Consider the following 13,072-nt stretch of genomic DNA (forward strand, 5'->3'; position numbering starts at 1 on the left):
CGTGGGTGTATTTATACATATATCTTTATCAAAATAATACCCGTACAGGTTTAGAGTGCAGCACATATTATGCATAAAATAAGCAGAGACATGTAGGTGGTTAACAAGCTTAGGTGGAGGGCAGCTTCTGTATAGAGCACCCTACAACACAAGTGACACTGCATCTGCTCACCTCAAATGCCTGCTTTCCTAGCTAGTTTGTTAAGCATAGGATTAGCACAGTGCAAGCCCCACCAAGCTAGAAAGGGACAAATTATTTTGCCATTTCTACCACAAAGTCTTTAGGCATATAATTAGTACAGTGCCTTCCACGGAGAACTGTAAAATGACAAAAGCCTTTTACCACTTCAAGCACAGTGTTATAGCTTTGGATTGGTAAAATACCATCCCAGTCAACCTGGGATGAATATAAGCAACCCTTGACACATATTTTGCTGTTGTTATAGCTTTACAGAGAGGTTTAGCTTAGTCCAGACATAAGGGAGCACCCAGAGTAAGTCAAAACAATACCCTTTCAGGCTAGAATGCAGCATAAATTATGCAAAGAAGAACCAGAAAAGACTGGGTTGTTCCCAAGTTTAGGTGGAAAGCAGCTCCTGTATAGAGCACCCTACAACACCAGCCATACTCTGCAACTGTTTTTCTAGCAACGTTTTTAATCATAGGTTTAGCACACTGCCACCCACGCAGAACTAGAAAGGGACAAGTATTTTTGCCATTTTTACAGCAAAGTCTTTTAGCATAGAATTAGCACAGTGCATTCCATGCTGAGTTGTAAAATGACAAAAGCCATTTACCACTCCAGGACAAAGCTAAACCTCTCTGAAGAGATGTAATGACAGACTTTTGAGATGAGTGTGTTGCTGGTGTTGTAGGGTGTTCAATACAGGAGAAGCTCTCTATCTAAACTTGGCTAACTGCGACTAACTCCTCGCAGGCTGCCAACCCCACACTGTATGCGTCCTTCATCCATGCGGGAGAGGGGTGGCCATAGAGTCTGGCCTGTGGCCAACTCCTGCAGGCAGCCCTTTGTCGACGGCTGTTAGCACACACAGCTCATAACAAGGCCTTTGCATCTCAACACCCAGGCCCACAAGGTACCTTTTCAGCAGATTGAACTCAGTCCTGTATCTGTCCTGCACTCCTTCACGGTTGGCCAGAACTTGTGACTTGGACCCCCAGTGTACTGCGACCAGATATCCGCAGTTGGTGCATTTTTTCTTCTCATGGCTTAATTTTCACAAAATCATTAACATTTCATATCACAGTTCTACTGATTGGATTTTTGCCATTTCGGTCTCAAATAATGTATTATATTTCAAATGTTTTGTTTTTAAGCTATTACTGTTTGAAATGCTGCATAAATACGTTATGCAAAAAGAACAGATGATGGACAGAATGCTGAACAAATTAAACATTCACCTCCAGTCACATATCTGGGTTAAGTCCATTGTTGCTTTGCTCACCACACCACTCTAGTTTGAACCCAGGTATTTACAAATCAATCTTGACCTTGCTCCCCATGGGGAACTGCCAGGCCAGGTTCTCCCTGGACCAGAAAGAAGCATCCTGGGACCGGTTTTGAGATATCACCCCTCATCGCCCAGGTTAGCTTGAATCCGGTGGCGTAGCGAGTACAGGACCCACATCTGGGCGTACCCTTCCCACTTGTAGGGCATCAAATACAAAAATGACAGATGATGGACAGGCTGAACGAATCAAACATCCACCCCCAGTTACATATCTGGGTTAAATCCATGTCCACGCCGATATGGAGATCTTTTTCTAGAAAATAGCGTGTATGAGTAAATAAAACTAAGACGTTTTGTTCCTTCCCACGGACAACTTGTTGGATCTGGGTCACCTGCTAAAATCAGTTGTGATTCATTCTGATATCAACCTGCTTCCAAGAAGCGGTGCACTCTACAGGCCTGATTCACAAAGGGAAACACACGTTTGTTGTGCAAGTTTCCATTTGTGTTGGAATTCTGAAAACTTGTTTTTTAATACTAAGTTTACCACACATAAAAAAGGTGCACCATGCCTGTTTTTTTTTTATTTAAGGAGTTCTCCGCCCTGACTACAGTCACCACACTCATAAACTTGGTATTGAAAAACAGCTTAAGGAATTAAAAACAAAAATTTAAAATTACACAAACCTGTAAGTTTAGGTGTGTGAACCAGGCCCCAGGATTCCCGTGGCTTGCTCCAGCAGCTGCATCACTCAGAATGCTATTGCAAAATATACAGGACTTTCATGAGAAAGGTGTGCGCGCGTGTGTAGGTACGTCTGTGTGACTAGGCGTGTGACGTGCAATGTATTCAGGAAGGCAACTCCCTTCCTGGGAATATCTTGTTTAATATTCATAGTGTTCAGGACGCCACCACGTGGTGTTAGGACTCTGTCCTCTTCTGACACACCTGCAGGAAGAAGGAGGAAGCGCCTAAAAAACTCTGGGAAAGGTTATCGCGCTGCACTGTGGATACTATGAGCTTCACAACGACACCATCGATAAATGAATAAAACACACAGGCTCAGCCCCGAAGAAACGTGGGATGCAGCAGGCTTAATGGACTGAAGCGGCGGTCTGTAGGTCGATGAAAGTGCAGGTATTATTCACCTGGGGAGGATGAAAAGGTGATCCGACCTGCTCGGATTAAAACCTACGAAATTCAAATTTACATGAGGAATCCAAGGCACAGTGTTCCTGCCCGCGCTTCTCCTCTTGATGTCTTCTCAGCTGACCTAGATGTGGGCATTTATTCCCTTTGCGATACTTTTTTCCGCAGGTGGTGAGTACTCAAACCTATTTCCATGTCTCGCATTTTGATTTTAATTACGTTTTAATGTTTTGTTTAGATGTTTCGTATTGTATCAACATGTTACCTTTCGGCTACGTCACAGCACCGCGCACAAAATAGAATAAGGCTGTGAAGGAGGATATAAGGGAATGGTTATACACAAGGGGAGCCCGGTTATTGTTGGGATCAATGGATAGCAATAAATGTGCCAGCAATTCTGACAATGTTGAAGATAGAGTCAGTGACAGTGTGTTAACCGAGTGATGATTGGTGGAAACAATTCAACCTCATGGACCGCAGGCCAGTCTTCATCAGTTTCATGATGAGCAAATAGTTTGGTTGCATCATCCGGGGTCAGTGGGAGGGGCGCATTTCTGTTCTCGGGGCCTTGTACTTGCACTAGTCTACCCTCGGGTTTTCGTCATTTGGATTTAAGATGCCAGGTGGTCAGTGCGTTGTCTGTACAGCGCTTCCCGGTCGGAATGTGGCGTATGGCCTATCATGCATGTATTCTAAGTCCTTATTCCAAACAGACTTGTGCATGGAGCGGATCGTTGTAAGATTGACTCTGGATTCCACTGGGGGTCAGGGGGTGCTTTTGAAGCTGGTTTGGTGTGGTGCGTGTTTGAATGCAGCGCTCAGACCGCGGGCTGGGTTATCTGAATTAGCACATGATCGGCCAGTGGTGCAAGCTCTCAATAACATATGTCTGGTGCTTTCATTTATCAGTCAGGCGCATTCTGGGAGTTGAAGATGTTCCGCACACTAGTGGACAAGTAGAGTTTCCCAGAGTATACTGTACCAAATATACGTCAGTCCAACATGATTCTACACACCTCCTCGCGGTTCTTGGTCCACCCAGGAAACACAACACAAAGATTCTCTTCACCAACCTGAGAGTCCCAAAGTCTCCGTTTTATAACACCTTTCCGCCTTATGAAATGTCACATGAACCACCAATTAAAGGTCATCAAATGTCCTGTCAACCATGTATTAAAGATGATATGTTTGCTGACACAGAGGAAAGAGGCGACAGATACACAGGGCAACAAATTAGTTCAACATAGGGGCATAAATCAGACCCATACAGTCTATGTAGCACTTGGGGGGCGGGGGCCACCCCTTCACGGGCCCCTAGTTAACTTAAAGTATTTGAAAATCTTTAGGATCTGAGAGCCTTTGGGGTTCCTCATTGCATTCTGAGGGGGCCCCCACAGTGGTGTAGCTAGACACTTTGCCGCCAGTGGCGGCTCTGGCCTTTGCCACCCAGCAGTGGCCGCATGGAAGGCGGGGTGAGGGTCTGTGTGCTGGCGAGTTGTAACCTGGGCCCGGGAGGCGAAGCGGACCCGATGGTGGCCCGAATCGAACGCTGTCTGGGGGCGGGAAGCCTGCACTGCCTCCCCCCTCATTAACTTTACAGCTAGGCGGGGGGAGCCAGGATTGGTCCCCCAGGTACAAGCACGGGCCACCCCCCAATCAGGGGGCGAGTAGGCTAGGGCAAGGGGGGCTTAAAAGGGACCTGCAGGGCACAGGTAGAACACATGCACCCCTCCCTCGCAGCACATGGAAGGTAGTAAAAAGAGAGAACGTACTAAAAGATAGATGGAAGTCTCTCACAGGGTCCTTGGGATGCCTAACGGCAGGGGCCCTGAGGGAGCCAAGGGGCAGCGGTCCGTCATAGAAAGAGTAGATGTGATGCTCCCTCAGGACCCTTGGGATGCCTCACGGCAGGGGTACTGAGGAAGAAAGATGCAGGGACTCAGCCTCAGGAAAGTTAGAGTAGATGCTCAAGTAAGGTCCTTGGGATGCTGCACTGCAGGGACCCCTGGGAGCAGGGAGGGCCCACAAAAGGGTCCAGGGCGAGCAGGATGGCACTTGCATCCTGGGCACGTCCAGACGGACACCCTCCAAGTCGGTAGCAAGTTGAAGTCTAGACCCATAAATCGGAGGCCCAGACAGAATGTGATGTTAAATAAACTGCGCCCTGATATGGCACCAAAGCACGCTTGTCAGTGGTGATTTAAGGAAGTACAGGAACGCAGTTTGGTGGGAGGGGGGCAGGAAAGGGGAGGGGGTGACTCGCCATCTGGAAGGGGTTCTGTGTTTGCCGCAGGACATGTAGGAATACAAAAAACAGTGGTCCTAGACCTATTTTAAAAAAACATAAGTCAATTCTCTTTTGGTTTCCAGCAGTTCACAATTTTCATGAGCGTTCTCAAGTGCAGCCGCACCCGCTCAAAGTATTGGATACATTATTCAGTCAACATATGTAAACAATAAAAATGCAATACCCAATGTTTTACTCAACCATGCATTTAATTCTTCATGCCAATGGTATACAGTTCTAATGTATTCGTTTTCAGAGAGCAAAGCTATTTAATCGTTAATCATTAATTATAGAGGGTTGCTCCAGATGGAACGTGCGTAAAGAAAAGTGCTCAAGTGAAGAAGAATTGTGAAAAAGACTTCAAAGTAGTGGCATAAGAAAGATACAGATTGATATTTTCTGAACAAAAGGACCGGTTGTAATTCACCGTCCCATCGGGACTGGCCACATATATGGTAAATAATCCACAATGTTCAATTTAAATTAACACAGAAATGAATTCTTGTGTTGCACGTTTAGAAAAGCGTGTGTGGTCCAGACCAAGTTATAGGGGCGTCGACGTTTCGATCCGTCTTGTGGCCACGAGGGTAATTTGGAGCCTCGGCCTTGCGGATCTTCCTCAGGACGGAAAGGGGCAACCAACTCCTATATTAATCTAAGTCATGAGCCTAAGGGGTGAATTAAAAAGGGGGGGTGAGTCAGGTATTGCACTGGGGAGTAAAAACAATTTAAAAGGAAAAGAAGGCAAACGGGTTGAGGCTTACCCGTCAAGGTCAATGAGATACGGGTCCTAATGAATAGGGGTCCGTCGCATATTAGGCCTGGCAATCGCTAGATAATTGTGCGTCAATGTAGAGGCCTACGGTTAAAGGCGATAGATAAATTAAACAGTCCCCCAAGGATGCGGGAGTTCAAAAACAATGCCCTCTAGAGTGGAAGGAGGTGAATATATAGTTACCTTGCTGAAATAGAAAGGTAAACAGTCTCTCACTGTAGTCGACCGTGTCAGGGGCATTCAAGGCCAAGTTCATATCTGCAAGGAGCAGAAGAGTGAGTTAATTAACCCCTTCCCTGCTCATGACGGAACCGTTCCGTCATGAGCCACGGTTGTCGTGTGCTCATGACGGAACGGTTCCGTCATGACAATCCTGCCGGCGGCCGCTCCGCCTGCGCGGCGCTGTTTCCCCGCCTGTGCGGGGCGACAACGCAAATGGGCGGAGTCATGACGGAACCGTTCCGTCATGAGCACAGCTCAACTGTGGCTCATGACGGAGCGGCTCCGTCATGAGCACAGGCCCGCCGCGCTGCCCCCCTGCCCCCCCCAGCGCTGCAGCGGAATGTCCGCAGCAGCGAAGGGGTTAAGTAAATAAAGTAAATAAACCAGAGGCGATCATGGGGCAAAAGTCTCCTCACATCCCAGTGAGTGTAATTACCTTGTGTACGGGCGCGAACGATTTCCAAATGGTATGGCAAGAAGGGAGATAGCGGCCGCCACTCCGAAGTTTAAACCGTCCGCGACGTCATTCGCACGGAGATGACGCCGCCGGTACGGAACAGACAGAGATGAAAGACTGTCCCAACCGGGACATTGTTAAGCCTTGCGTGCGAAGGGGAGGAATTAGTTCAGTTGCCCAAAGAGGATAAATTAATTAACTGCGTAAGGTGGTTCCTGTAAGTGCGGGAAGTATAAAAATTATGTAAATTTTATATAGGGGCTACGGTCCCAAATTGTGAATACCGCTGGCATTCTACAACACAGGAGTGGTAATGACAAAGTATTTACACAGAATATACGTAAGTCAGAAAAACAATTTAAAGACACAGCATATAATGTTATACATATTTGCTTCAAGGGTGGTAATGACAAAGTATTTACACAGAATATACGTAAGTCAGAGAAACAATTTAAAAGGACACATGGAATGAAGATACAACATATAATGTTAAACATGTTCGCTTCAAGAGGAAAACGATAACAGTAATTCAATTATACAGAGATCCATTAGGTCACGTTGAAGGAAATTGTAATCTCTTCTTAAAAACAATATATACAAAACACAAATCAAGGATATTATGTTCAGTGTATCTGCATATTAGGACCTAAGATGGACGCTAGTATGGTCCATATAGTGTGAATCCCTAAGGTTCAAAACAAGGGGGGGGAGGAGGGGGGGTTTCACACATTACCCAGTATTGAGACCTGTCTACCTATCTCCTCAAATTCATTCAGGCCTCGTGTGATCGTATCAAGTGAATGTATCCATCTACATTCCCGTTTACTGAGAATGTTACCAAAATCTCCTCCTCTTGGATTGGGTTTCACCTTCTCAATGACCCACCAATTCAGGCTTTCTGCTGTATGTTCAAACATCCTGAAGTGTTCTACTAAAGGTGCGCCTTGTACCATACACCGTATGCGACTACAATGTTGTAGGATACGGCATTTTACTTTCTGGGTGGTCTGTCCTACATACATAAAACCACACGGGCAAATGATCCCATAAATTACCCCGGTGGTGTTACAGTTACTATGTTCCTGTAATGTATAGTTTTGACCGTTGTATGTAAATGCAGTAATTACCTCAGTCATGGCACAGGCTTTACAAAGGCCACATTTGCGGTGCCCTTTGATCGGTGGAATTCCCCACAGAGTAGTTTGGCCCTGTGGACGTTGTGTCAGAAGTAATGATTTGACCACATGGTCCCTTACGTTTTTGCCCTTTCTGAAAGCGTGTAAAGGAGGTGGCATATTGCCCAACTCATCCGCCACTAAATGCCAATGTTGGTTAATCGTCTTTTTGATGGCACTGCTTTTTGTATTAAAGGTAGTCACACAGACAATCCTGTCTTCACTTGTATTGGCTTTAGGTTTCGGGGCCAATAAAAACTCCCTATGATTGTGCCAAGCACGTTTACGTGCTTTCTTGAGGAGTCTAATTGGGTAGCCACGTTCAATTAGTCTGGTAAGAAGGCCTGCTGACTCTGCAAAGAAATCCTCTTTCTTGGAACAATTCCTACGCAACCTCAGGAATTGGCCAAAGGGCAAATTGTCCCTGAGGTTGCGTGGGTGGTGGCTGGTGTATTTCAGAAGTGTGTTCCGCTCACTACTCTTCCTATATAGGCTTGTGTGTAATTCGCCGGATCCTTCTTTTATTAGAATGTCCAGGAAGTTGATTTGATCTCTATTGGACTCAAGTGTAAATTGAATGTCCCTAGAACATGTGTTCAGCCAAAGATGAAAGGATGTAAGTTGTTCTTCCTCACCCTCCCAAATCATTAGAACGTCGTCTATATAACGACGCCACAAGACTATGTGATTCCTGTAGAGGTTGTGTTCATTCATGATGAATTGTTGTTCATATTCACTCATGTAGATGATGGCTAAATTTGGAGCAAAGCTTGCTCCCATCGCCACACCTTTGGTTTGCACATAGTATTGACCCTGGAAGTTGAAATAGTTCTTAGTCATTGCCACATCAAGAAGTTCAATAATGAATTCCGTTGGGACCTTAGATGGTGCAGGTCTTTTATTGAGTACTGACTCAATGCAAGAAAGGGCAGCTGCTTGGGGGATGTTGGTGTATAGAGAAGTAATGTCCATGGGGGCTAGTATATTAGCACTGCGATCATATGGACGCTCATCCACCAATTGGATGGTCTGCATGGTATCCCTAAGATAAGTAGGGGTGTTCTCCGCAATGGGTCGGAGAAACACATCGATATATTTACAAAGCGGTTCTAATATAGAGCCACATCCAGATATTATCGGTCTCCCTGGAGGGTCCTGCATACGCTTGTGTATCTTAGGCAAAGTGTATATAGTGGGCATCCTAGGGTATTTATTATTGAGATAATCATGTTCTGGTTTACTCAGATAGCCAACTGTTAGTGCCTTGCCAGTCAAACGTGCTATGATGTTACCAATCTCTTTTGTGGGGTCACGATTCAATTTTTCATAATTACCTTCAACAGACAACTGTGTTAGAATTTCCTTTCTGTAATACTTAGATTAATATAGGAGTTGGTTGCCCCTTTCCGTCCTGAGGAAGATTCGCAAGGCCGAGGCTCCAAATTACCCTCGTGGCCACAAGACGGATCGAAACGTCGACGCCCCTATAACTTGGTCTGGACCACACACGCTTTTATAAACGTGCAACACAAGAATTAATTTCTGTGTTAATTTAAATTGAACATTGTGGATTATTTACCATATATGTGGCCAGTCCCGATGGGACGGTGAATTACAACCGGTCCTTTTGTTCAGAAAATATCAATCTGTATCTTTCTTATGCCACTACTTTGAAGTCTTTTTCACAATTCTTCTTCACTTGAGCACTTTTCTTTACGCACGTTCCATCTGGAGCAACCCTCTATAATTAATGATTAATGATTAAATAGCTTTGCTCTCTGAAAACGAATACATTAGAACTGTATACCATTGGCATGAAGAATTAAATGCATGGTTGAGTAAAACATTGGGTATTGCATTTTTATTGTTTACATATGTTGACTGAATAATGTATCCAATACTTTGAGCGGGTGCGGCTGCACTTGAGAACGCTCATGAAAATTGTGAACTGCTGGAAACCAAAAGAGAATTGACTTATGTTTTTTTAAAATAGGTCTAGGACCACTGTTTTTTGTATTGCATCATACCCAGGTCCAGTACCGTATTAGGGTAACCCCATTTCTGTAATGGCAGGACATGTAGGAGCAGGGGGAGGGCACTGCCCCCAAAACTCATACCGCCCATCCCCCCCCCCCCCACTGGCCTCCCCCATCATTTTTTATTAAGCCACAAGTGGGATATATAATCCGCCTTCTTATTGGTAAAGTAGACCTTAATGCAACAGACAAAGAAAGAGAAATGGAACACGCCACACAGCCCTGGTTGTTTCCCACAATCAGGAAACTCTCTGACGTCATCAAGAGTGCACCACCCGGTGAAGATGGGGGGAGCTTTCTGTGTGAGCTCGGAGACCACTGATCAAAGCAGTTGATTTCTTTTGAGAATGGCTGATAAAATTGCAGTCACCCCAGGGGCTTAAGCGTACATAGAACCTCAAGCCCATGAGCTACAGCTCACTTTGAGGGATTCTCTCAGAGGGAATCTCTGTGCTTCTGCCTGATTCTTCTGTTAGTCCCAAGACCTGCACTCCATTGCATTCAGGAACCTCAAAGGGCACCTGCGGATAACAGGCCCTTCCTGGGATGGAAGTGTGCGGTCAGTGATGGGGTCTCCTTTGCTCCCAGAGGACAGAGGCCTGACTATTTGTACATGAAACTGGTGCTACTACCTTACATTTTTCCCTTTACTCAGAGACATCAATCAAAAAGAACACGGCTCACACCAGTCTGTTGAAGAATTTGGGATAAGATAAAATATCTACATTTGTAGATGATACTGCTATCTATATGACTTCCGCTATACAAAGCTTTAGTCGCGTTAGAGGAGGTTTCTATGAGCTTTGAACTATTCTTTTTTTTTTAAAGATTTTTTTATTGTGTAAAAGAAACAGTACAACTCATAATTATTTCGTATTCAATTACATCGTTCAACACAGAAAGAGATAAAGTACATTTTCTTTCAAGGGCAACCACCTATACGTAGCTGCCTATATGTGTGTGTTCCATCGCCGCTCTTTTAGCTCCATCTCAGTGGTGGGAGAGGTACATAAATCCCCCCTCCCAGTAAATGTTCCATTTGCTCCACTTTTTGTCCATTTCTTGGCTTTGCGCTATTCTTAGACTAGAAGTGAACTGAGACAACACTCACATTGTAGCGTGTATATTTCAAGCTTTTAATCCCAGCGTGCCAAAAAAGTAATTTAGTCCTCAGAATTTATCTGTTGATAAAGAAACTACAGTCAACAATGATCAGGATCCATCACTTAAACATTTATCCGATAACTTCAAGAAACAGATAGATTTGCATCTTTCTTTAGCTAGAAGCGTAAATCTTGTTAAGACTTAAAATGATTGCAGTACCCATTCCTTTTTACATTTTAAGGCTATATGACTATATGTTTCACAACATATTAAAGATTATTTCAGTTTAAATGTCATATTTTTTTAAAGAACTGCATATGGTCTCAATAATCAGTTCAAATACTAAAACCTCATCTATTTAATGGTAGTTGGCCACTCCAAGACTTTCAACTTTATCATTGACATCAGTGTAGACAAAGGTTGAATTCAGACTGGGTAGTATGCGCTTCACTAGTCCTTATTATTGAAGAATACAGATTGGGTTTACTTCTGAAATTCATGAGAGAATGTTTTTTCAATAAAGTGTGCTTACAACAAACAACCTAATCTCCTGGGATATCCTGACATTTCCAAGTGTGCTGTCACTTTAACAAACACTACAGTTTGAGAGAAGCTAAATTATCCATACCAGAGCTGGATGCTAAGTCACAAATGTGGTTTTCGATGGTCTGTTGACATTTTTAGTGGATCAGTCAAAGTTCCACATTCCCACATCAGAATTTTTTAAATACCTGAAGGGGATCTCAATGTGATACACAAACAGGTACTTCATGTTACTCCAAAAATTGAACATTTTATACGGCATTTTTACTTTTTTTTAACATTTATTTTTTACCCTTTTTGCACAGGAGGCAAAACAAAAAGCAAACACAACAACAAACTACATTTTCAATACAAATACATTCATGTCACTGGGGGAGAAGAGCGAAATAGAGGAAAAAAAGAAGAAATAAAATATTGCATACTAAAATACCACAACATTTAACAATCAATCTTGGCCCATTCCATGCCAGACGGCATTAAATCTCCTATAAGTGAAATATGCTGTTTGCATAACATCTTGAGCAATGCATTAAAATATACAGAGAAATGCTTCACAGATTTAGATAAACAAGTCAATGAGGAATCGTTTGCGCACTCCTGAGAACTTGATGGCACAGTAATTATGCACCCTTGAAATGGTGCAGCTAAATTGTTCATGACTCATCTAACTAGGTACATTGTGGCTCAACAGACCGGGACCTATTTCATAAAATGGGTCATAGCCAGATACTGACCAACTGTGACATAAGAGTTTCATTCAACTGAAATTATCTTCAAGCCTCAAATACATGCTGCATCTCAATAGCTGAAGGGAATGAGAAATATGATTGGGCAGCCTGATTCCAATGAAATATGGACTGCTTGAATACCTACAAGATACTTACACAATAGCCGCTTGCAACAGGATTATCAAAACTTTACCAATTTATTGGAAATGCTATTAAGACGTTATTATGTACGTCTTCATTAAAAATGACTGCTGGTTCAATTTGTACGATTCTGGCACTAACCAGTTGTCTGGAATTTTTTTTCACATTCTACTTTTTATATGATTCTTCTTTCTTTTTTTTTGTTAAAAATAATTCACATAGCTTTGATTGGTCGAATGATTTTGCTTTTTTTATTCAAAACTTACAAAGACCACTGAGAGAGAAAATGAAGGAGCGGATTTCTATTCTCATCACCCCCATAAAGCCAAATCTAGTGGTCTCGTGTAAGAAGCAAAATGCAAAATGTCGGCAATCGAGGTCATTTTTGCGCTTTGTCAGTAGCGCTGAATCTACACAGTGCAAATAGGCAGTTTGAAAGGTTTTGCAGAAATCCTGTCTTGTGAAAATTATTTATTCATGACTCCCTCTGTGAATCCACTGAATGACTGTGAATGCTGGGATGAAAGGCGTGAAAAGAGAGCAGGTCTCCAATCCTGCCTTCGCATTCACTCACTGACATTATTGGAACCCCCGGACGTTTAAGGCACTTGGGCTGCAATATTAACCAGCATTTACAATGCAATCGGTCTCGCCTTTGGGACCTTATAAGCATTTAGCCATGCACACATTCTGGAAATGGGAGAAACCATTAGAATTGACAGGGGGTGAAGGTTCGGAGGTTACAGTAAGCATTAGCAAAAGCATGCAATAAAGTCACATTCAAAAGGAGACAGCTGCCAGACTGCACTCAGACTTTCTCTTGTTACAGCTCAGACAGTTAGCACCTGCTGCACAGAACCTGCAGGTCACATGTGTTTATAACAGGGACTGGGCATGTGTTTCATCATTCCAATGTCGCCGAAAGCAGTGTCCTTGATTTGGGCAGTGCTAGTAGCACCTGTGCCTTGCGTGAGAAAGCGCT

The 13,072-nt window shown here is 43.7% G+C and overlaps 1 protein-coding gene and 1 long non-coding RNA gene across 4 annotated transcripts in view; one reads left to right on the forward strand and one right to left on the reverse strand.

Annotated features, from left to right (window-relative positions):
* Positions 1–2,318, reverse strand: part of LOC146857355 (uncharacterized) — a 68,542-nt gene extending 66,224 nt beyond the window's left edge. For 2 of the 3 annotated variants that reach the window (XR_014979894.1, XR_014979895.1), the window contains exon 1: positions 2,160–2,295. This is a non-coding gene — a long non-coding RNA (uncharacterized LOC146857355). Of the gene's footprint in view, positions 1–2,159 lie in introns of all 3 variants that reach the window. The other variant, XR_014979893.1, reaches the window with a different exon arrangement.
* Positions 2,319–2,343: 25 nt separating this feature from the next.
* IL22RA1 (interleukin 22 receptor subunit alpha 1) overlaps positions 2,344–13,072 on the forward strand; it is a 117,266-nt gene continuing 106,537 nt past the window's right edge. The window contains exon 1 of the mRNA XM_085647856.1: positions 2,344–2,793. Coding sequence (XP_085503982.1) covers positions 2,751–2,793 — 43 coding nt within the window. The 5' untranslated portion in view covers positions 2,344–2,750. The remainder of the gene's footprint in view (positions 2,794–13,072) is intronic.

This window comes from Triturus cristatus, chromosome 3_2 (assembly GCF_964204655.1).
Source record: "Triturus cristatus chromosome 3_2, aTriCri1.1, whole genome shotgun sequence".
Classification (NCBI taxonomy): domain Eukaryota; kingdom Metazoa; phylum Chordata; class Amphibia; order Caudata; family Salamandridae; genus Triturus; species Triturus cristatus.